Source organism: Triturus cristatus, chromosome 10, assembly GCF_964204655.1.
Source record: "Triturus cristatus chromosome 10, aTriCri1.1, whole genome shotgun sequence".
NCBI lineage: Eukaryota > Metazoa > Chordata > Amphibia > Caudata > Salamandridae > Triturus > Triturus cristatus.
Genome location: NC_140593.1, coordinates 368,130,372 through 368,155,187, shown reverse-complemented (window position 1 = coordinate 368,155,187; position 24,816 = coordinate 368,130,372). Strand labels below are relative to the sequence as shown.

General features: G+C 42.9%; 1 protein-coding gene across 1 annotated transcript in view; it reads right to left on the bottom strand.

Moving 5' to 3' along the window:
- The window catches only part of DNAH11 (dynein axonemal heavy chain 11), a 3,007,685-nt gene that overhangs the window by 2,780,632 nt on the left and 202,237 nt on the right, over positions 1–24,816 (bottom strand). The window contains exon 2 of the mRNA XM_085631597.1: positions 22,831–22,974. Within this exon, the coding sequence (XP_085487723.1) occupies positions 22,831–22,974 (144 nt within the window). The remainder of the gene's footprint in view (positions 1–22,830; positions 22,975–24,816) is intronic.

Here is a 24,816-nt window from a genome sequence, read left to right as displayed (position 1 = left end):
TCAGAACGGCTGAATTTCTCTGGTTTTGTACCAGTGACACCTGAGCCTAACTAGAACGTCTCTTTAAACTTTGTTTTTTCAGTGAATTTCTATGTTGCGTGTTTGCAGAGTGGTGGAGAAAGACGGCTGAGCCTCCGACCAGCTCTCAGGAGTCCCGCTGTGCAGGTCTTACAGGAGGTACCAGGAGGGCTTCTTGGCCCCCAAGGTCCCTTAGGAGTAAAGTGGACTTCCTCTCCAAACCAGTAATGCACCTTGAGCCAGGTTTGCAGAGTGGTGGAGAAACGTGGCATGGATTTCGAAGATCTCTTAGCAATCTCGCTGTGTGGGACTTATAGGAGATAACATAACAGAAGGGGTAGTTGACTCCCAAGGACGTCCTTGTGGGCCAACTACTCTCCTGTTACCTCCAGTAAGTCCCACACAGCAGGATTGCTGAGACCTAGTAGGTGGTCATGCCCCCTTTCACTACCACTCTGCAAACGTGCCTCATGGCGCACTATTAGTAGGGGGATGAAGGCTTCTTGGATATGGAGGTCCAACTACCTCTTCTGTTACCTCCAGCAAGTCTCTCACAGTGGGTTTCCAGAGAGATTATTGGTGGACATGACCCCTCCCTCCACCACTCTGCAAATGCGCCTCATGGTGCACTGCTAGTTGGGGGATGAAAAGTCTTGGCCCTTGAGGGTCCTCGGGGGACCAAATAACCCTCCTGTTAACTCAGTAAAACCCACATAGTTGGATTATCAGAGGCCATGCCCATGCTCTCCACCACTCTGCAAATGTGCCTCCTGGTGCACTTCTGCTTGAGGGATGGAGCCTACTTCAGTCCCGAGGCCCTCCAGAGGCAAGGGGACCTCATCCCCCCCACAAGCATTGCACCAAGAGGCATGTTTGCAGAGTGGTGGAGAAAGGGGGCGTGGCCTCCAACCACCTCTCAGCAATCCCACTGTGTGGGGCTTACTGAAGGTAACAGGAGGTCTTGTTGGCCCCTAAGGACCCTCAGCAGCCAAGAGGACTTCATATCCCAACCAGCAGGGCACCGGAAGGTGGCTTTGCAAAGTGGTGGAGAAAGGGGCAGGGCCTCTGGAGAGTTGCTGGCTTTTTTTAAATTTGTTTTTCCATTTTGAGGTCCAGCCTTGATCGACTTGTTGTATCCTCTATTGGCTCTGGCAGACCCACTGATTGCTATTGGTTGTTATCTGTGGCATTCAGAAATGTTGGCTTGTTATTGATGCATTTCTGTAAATGTCCCCCCTTTTTGTGCACAGTTCTTTCACTCAGAGAATATTTTAGTTGGCCATTGCACTGTACAGCGTTGTGTGATGGCTCCTCCTGTCTGGGCATTGCAGGGACAAATCATGCTCCTATTAAAAGGGGCATTGGAAGAGAGGATCAGGGACTATTTATATAGGGCTTTGTTTCTATAAAAAAAAAAACATAACACCATATACCCAAAATTGACGTGATTTTTACTAAATATTTAAACATTTATACTTGGCATTTTATACATTTCTCATGTGTTTAAAATGTAATTTATGATCTGCTAATTCATGCTCTTGTGTCATGAGGGGGCATTCTTCACCTCAGACCAGTAGGCGCCCATTACAACATGGCTGTTATATTTGCTGAGACCTCTGCTCTTTCAGTATTTGCAATTGGAGGAAGCGGAGGGACAGGACAAAGCACTATTTTGCTAATGGCTGGGGTCATGACGTATGTTGGTGCGCGCAGCTGTGACGTGAAAAATGTGGGATGTTTGGAAGCCTGGAGTGTGTCTGAGAGGCCAGGTAAGGGGAACTGTGAAACACAGAGGCCGTCGGCCAGTACCGTTGGGGAGGACGAGGTAGGCTGATAGAGGTGTTGAGTATATGGGGCGGGCGGTCTTAGTTAATACCTCTTTTAGACTGCTCACACGTGCTGGTCAGGGGAGGTTAGCACAGAGCTAACAGATCTGCTTTCTGCCCGTGGCCTGCTTGTTATTTTTTCATCAAGCCATGTCACCGAGAGCTGCGCTCGGTTCAGCTTTCTATGCCGCAGGTCAAGCACCCAAACATTCCTGGTCACTTCCACACACTCTGCCTGCTGAAGTTCCTCGGCCCCCAAGCCCTCTGCTGAACGCTTTGTTTGCCAACTGTGGTTGCGTTTTCTGAGCTTGGTTGCAGTTTGTGTGATGGCTGTGGCTTGTGTACTGCCAGCTTAGAAGCTCTGCTGCAGTTGATGTGCTCTTAAACACTCCGATGGGTTTGTACGCTGCATGTTTCAAAGCTGCCTTTATTTTACTCAGATTGGCTAAGCGCTTTAATGCCCAGCAGTTATCACCCTTGGAAAGATGAAAAAGGTGAACAGCATGTTAGAGGATCTGCCAAATAAAATCTAGTAATGACCAAGTGACTAGTCTCTCTTTGCACTGAAACCGGTGTGTGCTGCTTCAGACGCTCTGTGCAGCCGCACTTTCCCAAATACCTGTGCATCCCATGGGACATGTGAGGTAGTTTACTACAAATCCGAGTTTTTCAGGAGTACTGAGGGTTGCGCTTCTGGATTATTTCATTGTATGGGACTTCCTTTTCATTCACTAACACGCATGATTGAAGTCTATGGCTGAAAAATGTGTGCACAGTTTTGAGTTAAATGTGTCTTATGCTGCATAGGGCAAAGGCAATTTGTATTGTAAACATGAAAGAAAACTTTGAAATACGTACATCATACATGCATCCCTGTTGTACAGGACCTGCAGTGTATCATCTAGCGTTACCTCCAAATGCATGTCTGTCTTCTCTGTATTTACAAAGAACAGCATGTTTGCTGCGGTGTGTAGTAATGTAGTATTTAGTAATGCAGTATTGTGCATACCATTGTAAAGAATGTAATTGTAGAACGTAAAGTGTTCTTATATTCTGTATTCTATTAGAGCTAGAGAATGTTAGAGATCAGATGGGGTGTAGCAGAAGACGTGTTCACAGCTTACCCGACTGCTAGCAGAGGTTACCAATAAACAACTATTTCACCTCAAGAGTACTACAGAGTGTTCACTACAGAATAGGATGACAGGCTTGAGGTAACCTCGAACGAATCCATGTTTATTTCTACAACCTAGAAAATCGGAGGTTATGTTACGTAACATCCAGAATCTGGGAAAAAGCAAGAACACTTAAACAGCAACGAACTACATATCCAGTAAGCAGGAAGAAGATTTTACCAAAAGGAAAATAAATGTAAGTATTTGCTTGCCTATTGCTGCAACGGTTAACCGTCTTAGCCAGGAGTTGCTTTGATTTAAAGACGAACGATCTGGAGACTCAAGCGGCATTGTCCGTGAGCTCTTTCTAATGACGTTCTCTGTAGGCTGAGACAACTGTGCGCGCTGATGTCATCACGAAGGTCGTAAGCTTACGTGGCACCATCTTGGATTTTCAGTTACCAAGGTATCACAGTGATTCGGGTCCTCATAGCTCACCGGTGAATTTCCTGATCGGATCTTCACTTAATTAACTTACCGGATCATTCTTTTCAAGTGAATAAAAAAATAAGTAAGTAGATGCTCCACAAATTTCTTTTTTTTGCCATTTTTCACTGCAACGATGTCTACTGAAGCCAATACTCGAAGCGAAGCACCCCCACGTGGTGACTCTGTTTTGCACCTCAACACTCCAAAATAATTCTTGCCATCTCCCTGAGAGCCCATCATTCAATGGAATGAATGGAAAGAGTATTTTTTAAATTACATAGCTAATCTTGAGGACTGCAGTGGATCATTTACGCCTGAGAGGAAAAAGAGAATTTTAATGTACTGTCTTGGTCCTGAAGGACTTCGCATTTATGGTCAATTACAAAAACATGACAGATCTGGTTATACTGATGTGTTTCAAGCAGCATTATTAGACTTAGATGAACATTTCTCTCCTGCAGTTTGAGTGGGTGTAATGCGTCACACTTTATTTCAAAGAAAGCAAGAGAAACATGAGTCCATTGAAGACTACGTGTCCGCTTTAAGGAAGTTATCCATAACTTGCAAGTTCGGTACTTTACATGAGGAGTTAATCAGAGACCAAATTGTTATGTATGCTAACAACAAAGCCATCCAGGATAGATTATGGGTGGAAGGGGAGTCAAGCCTTAAAGACATTATTGCAATTGTAAAAAAAGCTGAGTTGTCAGAGCGCTGTGCTAAAGCTAAAGCTACTTTGTCTACAGAAAAAAAAGAAAGCAGTGAGTCGGTCAACAAGATTTCAGATACTAAAAACAAAACTTCTCATAATGCTGATTCTAAGTGTGAAACGAAGGATGTAAAGAAAGGAGATAGTTTTGTAAGAAACAAAACAACAAGTATATTTGCTATCGTTGCGGTAGTAATTCTCATGCTGCCTGGTATGATAAATGTCCTGCTAGATCTGTAAAGTGTTTAGAATGCGGACTAATTGGGCATTTTGCACGAGCATGTAGGCGCAAGAATTATAAAAGAAAGGGTAATGTAGCTTGCGTAAAAGAAAGTGATATTGATGAGTATTCATCTGATGATAGGGAGTACGAGAATAACAGTAAGTATGATTCTAAAAAAAAAAAGTTGTTTTAAAAATTTCTGGTGACGGAGATAACAAACCTTTATGTTGGATTTCCTTTGGTGGTGTTACATTACAGGTCGCTGCGGACTCAGGTTCGCCTTACACTATTGTTGCAGAAAATGTTTGGTCACAACATTTCAAATCCATCATTGATTGTCACTTAGAAGAATCGGACATCAATCCTGAGAGCTATACGGGCGAAAAAATTGACATCATTGGATTTAGAGAATTGGTTTTCAGGTTTAAAGGTAGACATGGCTTATGCAAATTATATGTTGCCAAGGAAGGACCATCCGTACTTGGGTGGAAAGACCAACGTAAATTAAATATAATTTTGGACCCCAATAGTCCAGAACAAGTTTTGGTATCTTGTGATGCTGAAGACACCAAGAAATGGGTATTAGACGACTTTCCTAATGTTTTTAGTGGGAAAATTGGTAAATTGAAAGGTTTTTTGCATTCCATCAGGTTGAAAAGTAATGCTGTTCCCAAAATTCATAAAGCACGGAATATTCCACTCATCGTCAGAGATGAAGTAAAACTCGAATTAGACAAATTAATTAAAGCTCATAATCGAACCTGTCGAATCCTCTGAATAGATCTCTCCGTTGGTCGTCGCCAGGCGCTCCAATGGCAAGGTCCATTTATGTGTTGATTTAAGAGGATTGAATAACAACATTATAGTGGATCAGTTCCCGTTGCCTCACATTGATGGAATGCTGTCTTTGACAAGAGAAGCTAAGTGGTTTTCCACACTTGATTTTTCGTCAGCATATCATCAAATAATGCTTGATCCTGAATGCAAACAGTTAACTGCTTTCTGTACACCATTCGGATGCTATCAATTCCGTCAGATGCCATTTGGATTGGCATCGGCTGCAGACGTTTTTCAAAGACTCATGACACAGTTGTTTGGAGATATCCGAGATGTAATATTTTCCAAGATGATATCCTCATCATGGGAAAAACAAAGAAACATCACGATGAGACTTTACGAATGGTTCTGCAGGTACTTGATAAGAAGGGTTTAACTGGTGAAATCAGCAAATGTAAATTTGCTGAGCCCAAAGTTACCTATTTAGGTCAGGAAATTGGTCATGATGGTATTAAACCTACAGAAAAATTGATTGAGGCTATTCTCAAAGCTCCACCACCTCAGAACAAAGATGAACTGCGTTCCTTTTTGGGCCTTGCAGAGTATTACTCCAAATTTGTAGACAAGTTTTCTGAAAAAACACATGAAATGCATTTTTTACTTAAGAACAAGAATAAGTTTGTTTGGTCTAACCCATGTCAAATGTCTTTTCTTGAAATCAAATCTGCCATTGCAAAATCACCTACCTTAAAGGGATTCGATTTTTCCGCCAAAACTTTCATTACCACCGATGCAAGTGGAAAAGGTTTAGGTGCGGTCCTTACTCAAGCTAATGTTAATGGTGGTGAAAACATAATTGCTTTTGCCTCCAGATCACTATCCCCCACTGAAGAAAAATATTCAGTTATAGAAAGGTAAACACTGGTGTGTGTATGGGCTCTTGAGCACTTTAGGAAGTTTGTTTGGGGAAGGGAGTTTGTGGTAAGAACAGACCACAAACCTTTGACGAAGGTACTTACCACTGAAGGTTTGTCAAGGGCATCTGCTAGGATCGCCAGATTATCTATGAGGCTACAAGATTTCTTGTATAAAGTGCAGTATATACCAGGGAAAATGAACACTACTGCAGATTTTTTTAGCAGAATGTCTTTGCCTGGAACCGAAATTGACACAAATCCCTGGAACGATGTATATGTTGCTGGAATTTTTGTCAGTGAGAACTGTAAAGGGTTGCAAGAAAAGGAATGGACAATTTTACAAATAGTAAAACATAAGATTGAGAATGGTTGAATGGATTGTCTAAAAAATGAACTTCTAGGTGAGCTGGAAGTGTTTTGGGAAGTACGAAATGAATTAGGTATTGAAGGGATGTTTTTAGTCAGAGGAGAAAAAATTATTCCACCCACTGATTTGAGGAATAAAATCATTGCTCTATGCCATGAAGGACATCCGGGTATTTCCCGAATGAAACGCAATATTAAGTCTTTATATTGGTGACCCAAAATTGACATTGAAACGAAGCGCTTTGTCAGATCTTGTGTGGATTGTGAAACAGCTGATAAATCGCAAAAAACTTTAAACCCTCCTTTAAGTTCTCTTGCTTGTCCTAACTTACCGTAGGAGGATGTTGCATTGGATGTTATGGGCCCTGTTTCTTGGAATGATGGTTCTCAAAAATTCATTATTGTCTTAATGGATATGTTTTCTAAGTGGTTGGAATTGAAGGTAGTAGCAAAGGTTGACACACGCTCTGTAATCAAATTTCTTGAGAGCATTTTTGTAAGAGAAGGTTTCCCTAAATCTTTACTCACCGATAATGGTGTTCAGTTTAAATCCTTAGAAATGAAAACATTTCTAAGTTATGCCAGCTTCGAACATAAATTCAAAGCACTTTATCATCCCAGGGGAAATGCTGTTGTAGAAAGAGTCAACCGAGTTATTAAAGGTACTTTACAACAAGCTTTACATAACAAAAATAATTTGGATATTGAATTAATGAAAATGGTGTGGAGTTAGAGAGTCAATGCCCATGATTCAACTGGTTTTAGTCCTTTTGGTGTCATGAGAGGCAGAGTTCCCCTTTCGAAAGTTAACCCAGGATGGATGAATAAAGAAAGCAAAGTAATTTGGCAAGCTGCTGATATCAAAGAACGTATTATGAATTCTCAGCAGAAAAACATTGCTTATTTTAATAAAAAACATGATGTCAAAGATGTTACCGTACAAGAATGTCCATGGGTACGAGTTAAATCCAGTAGAAAAATCTCTAAAGGAAAAAGCAGGTTTAGTTCACCTAAGAAAATTGTTAAAGTAAATAAAAATACAGTCCAGTTAGCAGATGGTTCTGTTCATCATATGAGCAACTGGCGTTAACTAAAAAGTTGGATATTTCTGAAACTGTACATGACAATGATTTTTGAAACTAATTCAGATAAGTATTGGTGGATCACTTCCAATACTACTTGTAACCAGGTTTCTCTTCCCAGTGTTTCTACTCGAAATATTGAACATGATAATGTTGATGATACCGATGCTGTCAATCATCCTGATGTTCATTTCAATGCTAATGAAAGTAAAGTCAGTAGTTTTGGGAGGAACATTGTTAAACCAAAGAAACTTGATGATTATGTCTGTTCCACTTGATTTCGTTTTATTTTGATTTTTTTTGTTTTGTTATTTTATTGAGGGGATATGGGTATGTTTTTATTGAAGAAAAGGGATGTGTAGTAATGTAGTATTTAGTAATGTAGTATTGTGCATACCATTGTAAAGTGAACATAGAGTGTTCTTATATTCTTTATTCTATTAGAGTTAGAGAATGTTAGAGATCAGATGAGGTGTAGCAGAGGACGTGTTCACAGCTTTACCTGACTGCTGGCAGAGGTTACCAATAAACAACTATTTCACCTCAAGAGTACTACAGAGTGTTCACTACACGGTGCTGAGAACGTAGGCCACTGGAGGGCAAGAGAGGAGTGTATGTTATAATTTAAAGTTTCTGCCTAATAAGCAACCTTATGTGGCAGTCTGCATTACTGCCAAGGGTCCTCCATGTTCGAACAATTTAGTTTCCAGATCTCAAGAGTGTGAAGCAAAGCCAGTTCAGTTTTTCCATTATATTTCTGGTACCTGAAGTCCTTTAATCCATTATAAATTTAATTCTACAAATCACTCAAGTTAAAACCTGGCTTCAATTATTTAATCATGTCTGAAATAGGGACATTTTAGTCCTGTGTGCAGTGGCGTAGCAAGGGTGTCATGGGCCCTAGTGCAGGGAAAAACATGCCCATCACCCAACGTATCCTGTATGTACTGTCAAACACTGCAGTAATCAGGTTACAATTGGCTCCCCCAGGGTTTTAGCCCCTGGTGCCACTGCAACTGCTGCACCAATAGAAGATAAGCTGCAGCCTGTGTCAGAAATTATTTTTATTTAAAATAGTTCTATTTCTTTCCTTCTCCTGGTTTGTTTAATCTGTTAACAAAACTTTAAAAAAAAGCTTGTGTGTTTCAATTACACTCATAAAAAATGCTAGGTATTTGTTTCATGTGTTGGAAAATGCAGCATTTATAAAATCTGTGGCAAATACACTGTATAGATTAGTTCTGTGTCCACCTTCCCAGGCATTATATACTTCACTTATATACTCAGGAACAGGAAATTAAATAAATGGTGACTTTGAATAAATACTGTGCCCCCCTCTACTGTATACTTATACACTCTACCCCACTTTATTATACACAAATGCACTATTTGCCACTGCATTCTACACAACTACAGGATAGGCCACACCACTATAGTTTGCACCACTCCACTTTATGCCACTCCATACTACTCTACTCAACTGCACTCTACACCAATACACTCTACCCTTTACCACTCCTCTCTATACCACTTCCCTCTACTCTAAAGCAATCTACTCTACGCCACTACACTCTATGCTACACCACTCAAAGCCACTCTTTTACAATCTGTGGCACTCCACTCTACTCCACTGCACTATGTGCTGCGCCACTCTATGCCACTATACTCAAAATAACTTTACTCTACACCACTGCGCTCTACACCACATATTTACTATACACATAAGTCCACTGCACACCATACCACGTATATACACTCTACAAATCCACTCCACATTAAACAATTTCACACCACGCAAATACACAACTAACAATTCCAATCCAACTCACATAATTCTACTTAAACCAAATACATCCACTCCATAACACAAAGGTAGAAGACATTGCCATTTACAACGCCAATAGCTTTAACTAAAAAAAACTGCAAGTTCTATTGCATTTGTAGTGCTCGTTTACGAAGGGCCAATTTTGCCAATTTTGCCCCCGGGAGCCCCATTCCCCCGGGGCCTGCACATCATTTTATTCATTTGTACATAGGAGGAGGGCCGCACAGTCCCCCTCCTGAGGCGAATCTAAGCCCCAGCTACCCCATCACCCGGGGACAGGCCTTAATAAAAACATTTAAAAAGGGGCGGGCCACACCCCCCTGGACCAGGCTAATTAGTTGGGGGCTGCTGGAGGAGCCTGAAGGCCCCCGCAGTTCCAGCCAGGTCACCACCTCCTGCGGGAGCAGACATTGCTTTGAGACCCAGGGAGCTGCTAAGAAGCAGCTCATTGGATCTCAAAGCAATGTGTCGGTTTCCCTTGTCACTTCACAGCGGGCTGGGAAACAGATATGCTCCGCTTTCAGCAAGCAAGAGCATTTTCTGCTCTCGCTTACTGAAAGTGGAGCAGCTTTGCCATGGCTAGGCCACAGCAGTGCTCCCACCAAGCCATAGTAAACTGCAATATCCCAGGGGTGGGCATACTGGGACATTGCTGGAGCCAGCCCTGGGGGTGGCGGTCAGCAGGACCATCTAGGGCTCCACGAGGGGGGCCGTGTGGCCCCCCTTTAATGTAATTTAGCCCTGGGTAGGTAGTGGGCCCCGGGGCTGCGGGGGCCGCCCGGTCCCTGGAAGTAATAGTAAAGAGTTTCCTCAGGGAAGTGGCATCCCTGGGGCTGCATGATGGGGCCGGAGTCCCCCTATGCATTTTTTATTATTTAGCCCTGGGGAGGTGGTGGTCCCTGGGGCTACAGGGGGCCGTGTGGCCCCTCTGCATTGGACTCATTTAGCCCTGGTAAGGTGGTAGTCCCTGGGGCTGCGGGGGAGGTCATAAGTGCCTCCCCCGCATTCATTTAATTCAATAGCCCCAGGGAGGTGGTGGTCCTTAGGGCTGCGGGGGTCTGTGCAGGTCCCCCACATCAGTTTGAATATCGTTGCCCCGGGTAGCTGGCACTTCCCGGGGCAGGGAGGGTCTATGTGGCCCCACATATTATTGTAATTGACCGTAGGGAGGTTGCCGAAAAAGTGCCCCAGGGAGGTGGTGCTACACGGGGCTTTCATAACCCTTAGGTAGGGCACCCCGTTGGCCTCCCTCCTATTTGCAGTATATTCCCCCGGGACATGGCCCACCTAGGGCATCCCGTGACCCGAGTTGGGCTGCTAACATATCCAAATGACGCTGCCCTACAATTGAGGCGCCACACACAAGCGTTGTACAACCTTTATTTCTTGAAGGTAGCAAGGAAACCGGCATCTCCATGTAGCAGAATTAAGAGACCATAAGCGTTTTGGGTTTCCTCAGCCCTTGTTCACTAGTGTCATCAGGGGGCAAAGCTGCATGATTACGCGCCGTATTTGCAGCGCATTAAGTTTGAATTTTAAAATCCTAATTCAAAGGAGGCATTGTGGCATGCTACTAAAGATGAATAAACTACCAAGACCACAGTGCAATATTGCCACGCCCACTATGGCGGGAATTGAACTTAAAGCGCTGCAAATACGGCGTGTAATTATGCAGATATGCAAGCGCGTAGGGCAGTGCGAAGTCATCTGGTCAGAGATTATCCCACGCAGGACCTGGCGGGGGGCCAAGTCAGCAGAGGCAGTAGAACATTCCAGGAGGCGCATCAACGGGGCAATGCGGAAGTTTACGGATCAAAGGGACTTATGTTTTATACGACATGAGATGATCAAAGAAAGCATGAAGGGGTACTCTGATAGAGATGGGGTGCACCTGTCGCAAGTGGGCATGGATTTATTTCTCCTAGACTTGAGCGAGGTGTTAGAGATGAGGGGTTGCAGGTAGACTACTGTGTGGTGGGGGGCCCTGGCGGCGACGGGGGGCCACCTAGAGGGCTGTGGCGGAGTTACAGGGTGATCTGGAAGCAGGCCGGTACCAAGGGTACCTCTGCGCGGCACCATAGGGGGTGTCTGAGCCAAATCCGAGGAGCCTCAGGGGAGGGTCCTGGAAGCCGTGTCGGCGCCCCGCTAGTCCTGCGGGCAGTTGTGGGCCTGAACAACCGGGGTGCTATACAACGCTCCACTCCGGAAGGGGCGCGAGTAGAAGTTACCAACGGCACGTGATCCTGTAAGAGAATCACCTGGACGGCAGCAAAGGCGGGGTTCGCCCTGGTGCTGCCCGGCTCATCAGGCGGGCAGGCGGCCCAGTTGGTTGCCTGCCCTTGGATCGCCCGTGAGATAACCCACCCATTACATATTTGAATATGTAATAAACCTGCAGCAAAATTTTACCCAACCTAACAGTCTGTGTGTGTGTTATTTGGGTATGTATTCTGGGGGAGGGGGGACTGAGGGGTGCCAATGGTGATACTATGTTTTTTTGCAGTTTTATGTAGCGCAAACTTGATCCGAAGGCGTCGGCGGGCTTTACATGCAGCACCAGTTACAAACCACAAGGACACATTCACTTTTTTTGTGTTTTTAGGCACGGGGAGATAAAGAGAGGATATGGCGTAATGGCCAGAGCTTCCGATTTTGGACCTGGGCAAATCACTTAATCTTCCTGTGACTACCAAAATGAATGTGTCCTTGTGTAACGTAACTGGTGCTCATGTAAAGCGCTCCAATACTTTCGGGCCGAGTTCGCGTCATATAAAACTGCCCAAAATCACAGGATGTTGGGTCGAAGGTCGAGACTCAAACCTGGTTCCCCAGTTCCAAAATCGGCAGCTCTGGCCGAAGATGTGTGTGTCACGGACCCGTGATCTGCTAAACTCCCCCTCAAAGCATGGCGGCTGTGCTTCCAGAACGATCTTTAGGGAGATTAGAAGCAACACGGAGGAACGCCCCCAAACTGTTAGTTGCACCGTCTCCCAAGGGTATTTATAGTACTCCCCGTGAGCAGAAGGGAGTTACAATTATAAAGCTGTAACATTGTTCGCAGCACTTGGTGAGGCATTAGGTTTCCCTGGTTTACGAGCATCGTGTAAACAGTGTACTGTCAAGTCAATGTATGCGCAATACAATAGGTCTCGCATTAGTGAAAGTTTGAGCTATTGCCGTTGCAAATGTTAATGCTTGTTAGATTTTTGTTTTTGTCAAATAATATCATAGCAGTATCATAAGTAATACAAGAAAAACAAATGCAAAGGTATGTTGAGCTGCAATATTTCTTTTTATAATTGCATTAAGGATGCAGTACTTCATGTGGCTAATTGAGGTCCCTGTAGAACTCCAAAGGGACACCTAGTCACAGCCTGTGGTATAGCACCCTTTTCTTGCTTTGTGTATTTTCTTTTATTACTGATGTTACTGCTGGGATATTTTTTGATCTAAAACAATCTAATAAACATTATTATTTGCAACAGCAATAGCTCAAACTTTCAGTAATGAAACACCTTTTGCATTGCAAATGCTTGTTCTGATAGGTGGACATGTCTTTTGTCGCAGGCCAGCTACTAAGAAATAAGGCACTTTGGTATGGTAACAAGCATTAACATTTGCAACGGCAATAGCTCAAACTTTCACTAATGCGAGACCTATTGCATTGCAAATGCTCGTTTCTACTGTTGCCCTTTTCTGCCCTGCATGGCTGAAGATTGTGCACAGAGGGGTTCAGTGGCCCCTGGAGGTTGGGCGTATCTACTAATGCACCCACATGACATTAATGTTACTCTTTGTTGTTGAACCTGAGGCTGCTGCTGTACTCCTAGTACGTCTGTATTTTATTCTTTTATCGACTGTGTGTCTCTTGTATTCTTTTATTTGAATCCATCTCTTCTTGTACACCTTCAAGCCTTCCTCTGCTCCCCTTTTTAGTAGGGATTCCCAAACTCTACCTTTAGCCCACTTGTTACTTAGGACCTTTGAGGTGCATCAGTAAGTGCTTCTCCCCACCCATGCAACATTGAGGCCCCACAGCTGTCTCAAGACAGCTCACAACTTTTTTTCCCGTATCAAATGTTGCTGGTTAAACTCTTGCCATGATCTGCCCTTGGGACTACTACAGGCAAATCTGCAAATATCAGGGGAATTGAACCTTTGTCTCATCTACCTTTTCCTTATTAGAAAGTGTTAGTAACCTACCGTCTCTGTTATACACTGTGTCACCCTAACTAAAGAATTGCTATGTGATCAATAGCAATGACAATGGCGAGACCTGCCTACTTATCCTCCTTGATCTCTCCGCTGCGTTCGATACATTCAACCACTCTGCCCTACTTAATGTTCTCAGAGATCGATTTGGCCTCAATGGTATGGCACATAAATGGTTTGTCTCCTACCTCCAACACCGATCACAGCAAATCAAAATCCACAACTGCTTATCAAACCCCACTCTGGTCTCCCTAGGAGTCCCCCAAGGATCTATTCTCTCTCCCTCTTTCATTAACCTCTTCATGGAACCCCTCACCCTCATTCTTAAACAAGATGGAATCAACTACCACCTCTATGCCGATGATCCCAAACTCTACTATAAGATCAAAACCCATGCGGACATCCTACACCTCAACAACACCCTCACCAAGATTCAAACCTGGTTCCAATTAAATCATCTCAAACTTAACCCCCCAAAAAATGAAATCATTCTCTTCTCCCCTAAAAACAGCCATCTCCCTATTCAAACCAGGATTTCCTCTCTCAATGCCCTCAACTGCTCCCTATCCTTATCCAACTCAGTAAAATCCCTAGGTATCTCCATTGATAATAGCCTAACTCTGTGGGCACATCAAAAACGTGGCTAAAGGAGCCCTCTTCCCTCTCCGTCATCTAAAGAAAGTTGAGCCCTTTATCCCTACTGATGACTTTAAATTAGTTGTTCAATCACTGGTCCTTTCACGTATTGATTATGGCAATGCCATCTTCACCAGAATCCCCAAGGTCCACCTTGCTCCACTCAAATCTGTGCTCAACCTTGCAGTAAGACTCATCACTGACTGCAAATGCTTCAACCACATCTCCCCAGCCCTCAAAACCCACAAATGGCTCCCCATCGAAGGCAGGTCCGCCTACAAAACTGCCTGCATTACACACCAAGTCCTCCATCAAAATACACCGCCATGCCTCGCCAACAAAATATGCAAAGCGGGCAGCACACAACCCATAGGAAGCACCAACGCTCTCCTAGTCCCACCCCTGCAAAAAATAAATCCACTCAATCCCGCTCCTTCTCCGGCAATGCCCCAAACATCTGGAATGCCCTCCCCAAAGACCTACGGTGCAACCCTTCCTACACCTGCTTCAAAAAAGACGTCAAAAAGCACCTCCTCAATAAATATTGAGGGTCTTAACCGCGCCCTGAACTCGCCCTTTCCTGTTCCACTTTCCTGGTTTCCCCTTCTTTCCTACCGTCTCGCTCCTCCCCCTCCCCTTCCTCTACATTCCACTGGCTCAGCTTTCTCCCTTACCCACTGCTCTCTTTCTCTCTTTCTCTCCCGCTCAAAGTCCTTCCCACCCCCTCCCACTACCCCCTCCTACCAAATTTTTCCACTCTGCTTCCCTCCTCCCTGTCTCACATCTAACCTCCTGCTGCCCTTCATGCTTTTCCCCTTCCCATACCACCACACAGAATTCTGATCTCTCACTTCCATGTTTTACTTGTTTATATAGCCTCCACTCTTTCTATCTGTTTATTTGATTTATGTAACTTCAAGCGGTTTCTCGTTTGGTAACATGTTTGCTGGTTTTCCATGCTGTTGGATTATTGTTTTAAACCGTGACCACCTTCTTACCCATGTAAAATGCTCTGATACCTCTGGGTCCAGCCAGCACTATATAAAACCTCTAAATAAATAAATCGTCTTAAGGTTTGCATCGTCCCTACCAGGCAGCCTAATGGCCAAGAGGACTCAGACAGAAATCACACATACATCCTAGCAGATATTCATTTTAGAAAGCTTCCTTAGCACACAACAAATGATACACAATCATGCAACAGGACAAGATAGACAAGCATACGATTTTTATCCTCTGAAGGAGCACACATATGTGGTCATTAGACAATAGTGTAAACAATGTAAGCCTTATATTACATGGATCAGATCACTGACCTGCAATAAAGTACTAAATAAGTTAATGCATTTTCCAGCCTTTCACATGATGCAGGGGTAATTGAGACAAGACTTTCACTTGCTTCGAAAGGCTCTCCTCATCCATAGCTTTACCAGACCTCCATTTAGTGCGTGTCATAGCCACATGTTTTACATGCAGTGAACAATTTTAATTTGAGAGTGAATTTGAGAACTCTCTCAGTGGTAAACTGTGTGTTAAATCTATCTAGTCATATAGGCATCTTTGGATCTAGTCTTACACTGCTACACTCAAATGACAGTTATTGAATCATAGCATAAGGATTATTTTATTTCTGTTTTTTATACAGAGAGGACACTAACTGCAGTGGGAAATACAACAGATGTTCAGATATTTTTCAGTCTTACATGAAGGTGAGAGCTCAGGGTTAGCTTGGATGGTGGAATCACTTTTGTGGGGCTACCCATAAATGTGTTACTTTGTGTGCATTACCACCAGTGAATATATCACGTTTATCACACTCAGTTTTTTTTAGCCCATGCAGGAGTATACATCAATACTGCATAGAGTGTGGGCAGTGCCCCAAACAGGTGGTATAAGAGATGAGATTTGCTGCTCCTGGAAACATGTTTTCTAGTTAACATTAGAAAAAGTGTAGTGACACATATAAGTCAACTGTGTGTCTTTGGACTTTCTGCTCTGCATACAATCTTCACCGACATTGCTGGGGAGACCGGAATGCACCAGCAAAGCTTCAAAAAGGCTAAAAGTGAAAAGAAAGGCACTGACAGTTACATTTCATGATCAAATGCACGGTTATTTTGCAGAGCAGCTGTTTTCCAGAATCGATTGTGAGTTTCCATATAAAGCATGACCTTAAAATCTATCCAGGTTGCACTTGTGGGTCGCAAGCAGTGGATGTATGCCAATACGAATTGATGGGTCTCAATCCACTTGACTAAACCTCTAGCAGCTTTTGTGTCCTGTAATCATACATTCTGTATGTTCTTTGTGGAGTTTTAGCCACTACAACTCTGTTCATTGTAACACTTTATCCAGGTAGGTTGAAGAGAATCACAATTTTTCTTAAGTATGCTTCTTACTAGACGAATTTCATTAGCATAGCTAAGGGATGGTAAACCAGGTTTCTAGATACTGTTTTGTTTTCTGCAGTCTGGCCTATCAAACAATACCAGAGACGGCTCTGAGCACTGTGGAAGAAGAAGAGGCCAGTCCCAAACCAACAGGGAGCTTTTCGGCAGATACAAAGTGACTCATTGAAACATAATTCTCCGGCACCTATTAGAACCAGTAATCACAGCAGCCATGGTCCATATTATTGCAGGCTAGGTGACAGGTTCGAAATAACAAAAAGGTTGAAATATAGCTTCTCTGGAAAGACCATGGTAAATAGTTTCCTATGACCGTCTACAAAGCAGCCAATTTGGAATGAAATTCATAAAAAATTCAGTAAGAGCGTTTTTTGCTGGACAGGAAACCCCTTTAGTGCCCAGACTAAAAACACAAAGTTGTGGATTGTGCAAATGTTCTTAAGTACATCAGCATCAGTTTCCTTTCTAGCTGAACCTTCCATGTTGTCAGATCAATTGAAAACCTTCAGAAGCCCCGGCACCACTGTACTACATTCTACATAAGAAGTAATACGAGACAAGGGCCAGGTCTTAGGGGCTTAATTGATTTATTGCCGATTTTATTTTACTGCCTATAACAAATCAACAACTCTTTAGGTGATCAGCAGGGATAATCTTGGAACAAAAAAAAATAATCAAAAAGCTAGAAAGTAAACAAAGCCACTGCTTAATATATTCATCAGGAGGGCAGCTTATACTGTAACAGTACAAGCATTGACAAAGCCAATTGGCCTCACCTAACAGTGCAAGCATTGGCAAAGCCAATTGGCCTCACCTGTGACACTTTGGCAAAGTCAATAGGTCTTCACCAATGCTTTTAGTAGGTTTTGCCAAAGTTTATGGCAAAAATTATTGGACGACTTCATCCATGCATGTGGCTAACTTTAAAATCTTTTTCATAAGCTAAGAAAACACTTTCCTAACTGGTTGTCATTGATGGACACTTGCGGTTTGAAATCTTTTTACACTTATATAGCACTTACTATACATGATGAGGCATTATAGTACTGGAGGTGGGCAGCACACTAGTTCAAAAGCCAACATTAGTTGTTAATTCACCGTTTATTTGTTTGTTTTTGTTGCCCATTTGGATTAGTAATGTGCTATCAAGGACACCGTTCCAATCATTCTCTTCAGATTCTTTGTGGTAGAATACATTAATAAAAGTTAGATGTAAACATTAGTGGGGTGTTTGGGAATTCATGCAAATAGTTGCGAGATAGATGAGGAGATTTGGCAATTCTTAGGTTGCAGGGATATGGTCTAAAAAAAGAAAGTTGTGGTCTATGAGGTGAAGTGAGGTATGAGGCGAGAATTTGTGTTGGCACCAGTCTTTGTGATCAAGGTCATACAGATCCTCTGAAGGATCAGATAGGGAATAGCTAACTCTTAACCATTCACACATGGCAGTCACCTTGGAATATTTAGAATTCATTAAATGATGCAGTCTGTCACTAGCTTAATGACAACAAGAAAGCCATCCGATCATCAACATGGGGCTGACTGAAAGCCCAGACTAAATTGGATACAATAGGTTTACTGCCAGCTTTTGCTGTCTGTAGGCACAATCTAAAATGTGTCTAACTGAAAGAGGAGAGCAAAGTCTTCAGCTGAAAGGTGAAGATGTAAGGCTGGAGGTATACTGCTCTCAAAGGTAACAGGCATGCCTCCCTGTGTACCAGGTAGGGACAGGCATCTGTGTAATGAATTGATGGTCTAGTCACATAAGAGGGTTAGGCAGCAGTGTTTAATGATAAGTAAGGAGAGACCATTGGAAGGGGGGATCTCTGGCATACAGAGGTTCCCCCTGGAATCTTCCCCCAATGAATCCCAGCCATGACCATCACGTGGGACGGTACTAAGATTAGGCTGAATTCCGCTAGGAAAAAAGCAGCTGCAGGACGGACAAAACAAGCATCAGGCAAAGAGCATGCTGCACCATAAAGAAAATGAATAGTGCTCAGAGGAAATCATTACCTTGCTCCAAGCTCTGTCAATTTGTGAGGTACATCTGTGAAACATTATGTACATCATCCTGAAGCGGTCCATACAAAAGGTCTAGATCATTTTGGTGCTCATAGTGAGTAATGTCACCTTTTCTGACTACAACATAAGCATACCATAACTGACACAAGAGCAGTCCAATGGAATCCTGCTATAATATAGAACAGTAGCAAACTGTTACTTCTGCTGGTGCTGCCTCAGTAGCCAAATATATTGAGGTAGCTTGGAGGACACGGCACAATGTTTAGTAAGTTTCTCTTTTGCGTGGTAAAGGAAGGTGGAGGAGGGAATCCTCAGGAGCTAATCCGGTTGCGGGACGAGTTAAGCGTCCAGTGAAATCAATCGGGCCGCAACGCCGTCGACGACCCAGCACAGAACTTTGGCGCTGTTGTGGTCAATTCATTTATCCTAAAATTTAAAACAACATTTGTACATAATTTCATGTTTTTATTGACCACTTTATTAGTTCCTCATTTTTTCGCCGTTCACGCTGTTCCGGTCACACTCTTGTGTCACTGCGCCGTCACCCATCATGAAGCACGCACAGTGCTATCTTGTGTGTTATGGTCACCATACAATTAAATGTACTTTGGTGCTGCTATAACTACTGAACAATAATAATTGCTTCTTTTCACCTTCTTCCATTGTGGTCCCCTTCCTTTTTCCCCTTCGTCCTCCATGATGTGTATTACTGTATGTAACTGCCCTTGTTAAATGACTTCCAGTTGAGACATTGTTGTTTTGTTATTATTTGTAAGTCTGGGCGGTAAACTCCGCTCGCAGAGTTTGCAGAGATTTCCGCACTCTACGTTACGCAGAGCTCGTGAAGTTCTGAAAAACTCCGCTCCCCATAGCTGAGCAGAATTTTTACCCTCACTTGCATTTGTCAATGTCAAGTTGGAGAGCGCGAGCGAGGAAAATCCACCTCCTGGCGAGATTTTTCATCATTTGCGATAGTCAACATCAAGTTGGTGAGCACGAGTGTAGAAAATCAACTTCCTGGTGAGATTTCTCAATGCAGCAGGTCAGATTTCTTATTGCGAGTGGTTGCGCATGCTCATGACCGCTCTCGTTGAGAAACTGTCTGTTCATTTTGAGAAAGCTGCAGCTTGAGTAAAAATCTACTCGAGTGGCAGAAAGGAAGCACCGCCTGCTTGCGCTGTGCATTGTGCTGTTCGCAATGATTGCACAGTGCAGACAAGCACCTGGCACTGAAAATCACCACAAACAGCATTTATCCAATGCACTGCGCCGCTTGTGGAGCTCCGCATATAGCGCGTCTGAGTTTTTTTTTGCATTTCTCGGAGTTCCGCATAGCAGGCTTACTCATTTATTGTGTGTACTTGGTACTCCCGTTTCCTTCTTGTGCTTTTAAACCAATAGTATCATGTAGGTGGTGGTTTTCAAATTGTTTCAATATTGATACCCGTCTTCTATAAAAAATTTCTTTCATTTCTTTGCTGTTTTTTGTTTTTTATACCCGAAGAAAACATGACTGATCAAATAATGGATTGCTCTTATTTTGCAGGTGCTAGTGAACACACTCACAGTGTGCCTAGAAAACGCACATGTGGGGCACTCAGGATACTAAAGGCAGGATCTACGCAGATGAAGGGGGCATCCTCGAGGAGGACAGAACAGTGTTTAGAACAGTGCTTATACCTTATTGAATGAATTTGCGTATAAATCATTTTACTGTTTCTGGACAAATCTGTTCATACGTTGGGGATGAGTCAATTATGTTGGAATTTGTGATGATTCGACAAACTAATTTCTAAGAAAAGAGTGAATGTTGGCAAAGTATAGAGTAATTTCGATATACATTCAAGAGATAAAATTATCGCAGGTATTTACACTGATATAAGCCTCCGTTTTCTCTACATTGACAACTTTTTATTGTGAATTTCCCTTATATGATTACTTCTCTAATTCGTATAGAATACCATATCGAGGTTCGTGTGTTTTCTTACCTTCTAGCCATCTTCTCTTTTCTATGAAAGGTTAATGACTCTTCAAGCCCCAATGTCACTCTACATGAATAGGTTTACACCTACACAGTCTGAAGGATAGGTGTGGCTTTTAAAAAAAAATCATTATTAGGATGATGGCCTTATCATCCTTATTGCATTTTCACCGATGAGCTATGATACAGCACTATCCACTTACATTTAAAACATAAGAAATTATCTGTTTTGAACAGAAAAGTACATCTCCCTACAGTCACCAGCACTGGCCTTTTTTTGAAAGGTGTACCAGATAATTTTCTGTTCTCATGAGACCTAGTGGGTTGCAGTAGACTCATCCACACCACAATTGCCTCCAATTCACAGCTCTGTTTAAGAGGCCATGAGTTATGGTTTGTCCTTTGTTACATGGTTAAAAACAAACAAACAAACAAAAAAAATCGCAGAGCATTCCATAGGACCTATGATTTACTTTGGTACTGCCCTTTTAGAATCAGACAGGAATTCAACAGTATGAGGAAATCCCTCATCACATTAGGAAAATCTAGCAGTTGAGAAGAAAACAAATTCACCAGATACTGAAAATAAAATAGCTTCCACAGACGCTCCCTACACGCAAGTTCCATGTACAGCTCTTGATTGTTGGAGAAGGACAGTGGCAAAAGATCCAACCTCCAGCCCAGGACAGGAGATATGAGATCAAATTGAAATTGGACAGCAACATCTCATCTTTTTTTATATTCCTCTTGGCACACGAAACACTGTAACAATCATTGCCAAGTGAACCCAGGCATGGTTATTCATGGATGTGAGTGAGACTGCAAAGAGCACTGGGTGATAAAACAATGGCATATTCTAAACACATCTTAAAGAGTAACTATGCACGACTCAACTCATTGTTATATAATAATTGAAAGAACACTTTTTACTCTCCTGCAATAGTCATGCACTATGAAGGATCTCATTAAGAATGCCCTCTTATTTCAAGCAGGCAAGTGACATTGTTAGCTGGCCCCATTGGTATTGAATTCCACGGGAACACTGTAGATCTGTTTCACTTGAATAGGAGATTTCAGCTGCTAAAACCTATTCTCTGAGTGGAAGTCTGGAGCTAAATGAGAAATTACAATGGGAAATTGGACCTGAAATTATCAACTCCCCCAGCAATTCCTCATTTCTCAAGAGTTTTTTAGGGTTCCAGTTGTAATCCCCTCTAACTTTGGAGTTAAAAGTAACCCCAATATCAGTAACTCTGGGGTGGCAGTCTTAAAACTCCCCAAATTCACAAACCTCATGAATAAGCTTTAAGAAGTGACCAACATCAACTTTAGAGGCGACAGGCTTTGAAAAACAACAACCGTAACCCCCGCTACTCAAAAGTTTTGAAAAACTGAATGGGGTTAAAGTGAAGCATTTATCTATTCTCCAGCCCAGATGGGAGCTTTCCTTTGGCTATACTCTACCAACGTGATGACCATGAGAATTCATAAGGAGGGAGACATGACCCCAAATAAGCCAGCCACTGAGAACTCCTACCCTATTTCCATGGATGGGTGTCGACTCTCCAAATAATGGATGCAGCATACAACAAAAAGATCTCTCAGACACAGCATGACCAACATGAAAATTGAAAAAAAAAATGTTTAGAAACAGTTGCGTTACATAGATCTCTAATCAGCAGTTTTCAAGACCAGGATATAGTGGCTAGCCAAAAGACATTGAAGATCTCCCAGGTAGGTCACCTGCTTTGGGGAGATTTTTCTCTAAGCATTGTGCAGGATAAGCCACTCATTTTTAACCATTATTTTTTAATTCCTGCTGTTATGGACTCATCACTAAACAGGTGTGTAGCATATCAAACTCTTATCTGAACTATGGTGCATCGGTCCTGTGAACACAGAATGACAATCAGTTGCTAACACTGCGATTGTGTGCTTTGGGTTGGGGGGGGGGGGCGGGAAGGAGTGTGAAATTACATTAATTGTTATGAACAAATATGTGTTTTAATGTTGCTAAGCCCTCATCAACTCAACTTATTTGGAATGTTGTTGAGAGTATCATATTACACATCGACTGTCCCTTAACAATCTTTGTTGAAACAATGCTAGTTTTCCTTTGACCACATGAAAACAAACTGAAAATAACTTTAACATCTGTCATTGACAACTCACAATGCCAGCCCAACTTTACAATAAAGAGCAAACAGAACACAGTTAATACCTCTTCAAGGAAAGTAGTTATATGTTCAACTGGTCCTCCAGAAACCTCTCCAAAGACCAGCTCCTTTCCAATGTTATCCTTTCCAATCGGAGCTTTAGCCTTCTTCATTACATAGACTGTTTTACCTTTTATGTCAGTTGGAACCTGGGTCAAAAAAAGGAAGAACACGCATTACAATTTATAGAAATATTTTCAGCACAAATTGGCACACCATCCAATTGTAATCTAAATCTTTAATACAACTGCTTGAAATGAGAAAAGCTAGCTGTTAGAACAGGTTATGGGACCACTGGGCAAGAAGGGGTTACCGGATCTGAACTGTGGCGTTTAAAGTCTTTAAAAACTCATGCCCCAGGCCAGGCTGCTACTCTTGACTGTCATAGGTGCAAAGGGAGTAATCCTAGACTTACTCAGGGAGGTTGTGTGGAGCGATTGACTCAGAGCTCAATAACTCACAAAGTAACTCTTAGCAATTAGACTGTTCAAAATGTTACTTGTTTAAGCGCAAGAGCAACACAGTAACAAACAAACCAGTCAGGATAGTTACGTAATAACTAACAGCTAGGGAAATTACTAGCAATTACGGGAATTGGGCAGAAAATGTTTCACTGTGCACGTATGGATGCTGCTTCTGTATAGGTCTGTGACCATGTGATTTGTCCTTAAAATCTCTTATGCCAAACATTGTGCAAACAATGCTATTACTGTACCCCAAGCCTCTAGTAGTGTCAGGAGGCTCATTACCTCATGGTCATTCAATCAATCAGGATTTATAGAGCGCTGCTAATCACCCATGAGGGTATCCAGGCGCTAAGGTGCGGTCTCCCTTTGCAGAGGGCAATCAACAATTGAGGCCACCTGGACACGGGGACAAGTGGGTCTTTAAGCGCCGGGACACTCTTTTTGAGTAGCCGAGCGCTTTATAAATCCGTCTTAACATAACATAACACCACTTTCTTGCCAAACAGCACCAGCTTGCCACAGAAACATCTGCAGATGGAAGAGTGCTTGACTAAGGTGTTGTGGCCTTTCCAGTGGTGGTCACAGGCTGGCCCAAACAAAATGAGTTTTAAAACACAAGTGAGAGAGGAGTTAATTGGCCTACAAGAGCAGTCCCTCCAGTCTACACTCCAGAAACTCAGGGACACAGCAATGTAGAGTTTACAAAGGTCACTGAAGCAGACATACATGTGTTGGGCATGGTCTATAGCAAACAGCAGAAGGTGACTGTCGTGGTTCATCCAATTTGAGGCTTTGCACTTCAGGGAGGTGTACAAGAACTCTCTGGTGGGAATACTTTCCAGTTGCACTTTGTGACAGTAACCCCACCAGTCCCTACCAGGCAAGGGAGGAGATACAAGACATTCTTGAAGCCTAGCTGGGACAGCCAGGAAGATGAATCTGCCATGCAAGAGCATAGGGGCTCACCACAACTCCCCTGCTGGGCTTCACAGTGTAAATGTTACTCAGTTCTTTATCTGTTCTTTTTCTTGTCAGCCTCCCCACTGAGTAGAGAATCCTGAATTCTTCTGTTTGAGCGTTTTTCTCCTGCAGAAACTCTGGCTGTGTATTTCAACAACATAGCATAACATGTATTTGTAAAGCGCATGTTCACCCGGAAACTTATTTTGATGCTGAAAAATAGATGTTCATTATTACCCTACTCAACGTACTTATTTTATCAACCTAAGAAGTATGAACGGTTGAGTCCGCTTCCAGGATTTGAACCTGTGACTGAGGTCAAACACAGGCCTAGATAGTGGATGCATTAGTCCACTAAGCCACCAGTCCCGGCTTCCCTAACAACAGAACAGACTCTTTGTCTAAGGAAGGTCCTCAGAAGTGACAGACAACAGGCCTGGGTCAAAGTTGTTTCTCCACCTTCCTAAGAAGGTTGCCTGAGCACCCATCAGCGAGAAGTCCTGGAACAGCCCCTTGGGGTTACAGTCGCCTTATACAAATGACACTAATAGAGCTTGTGAATTC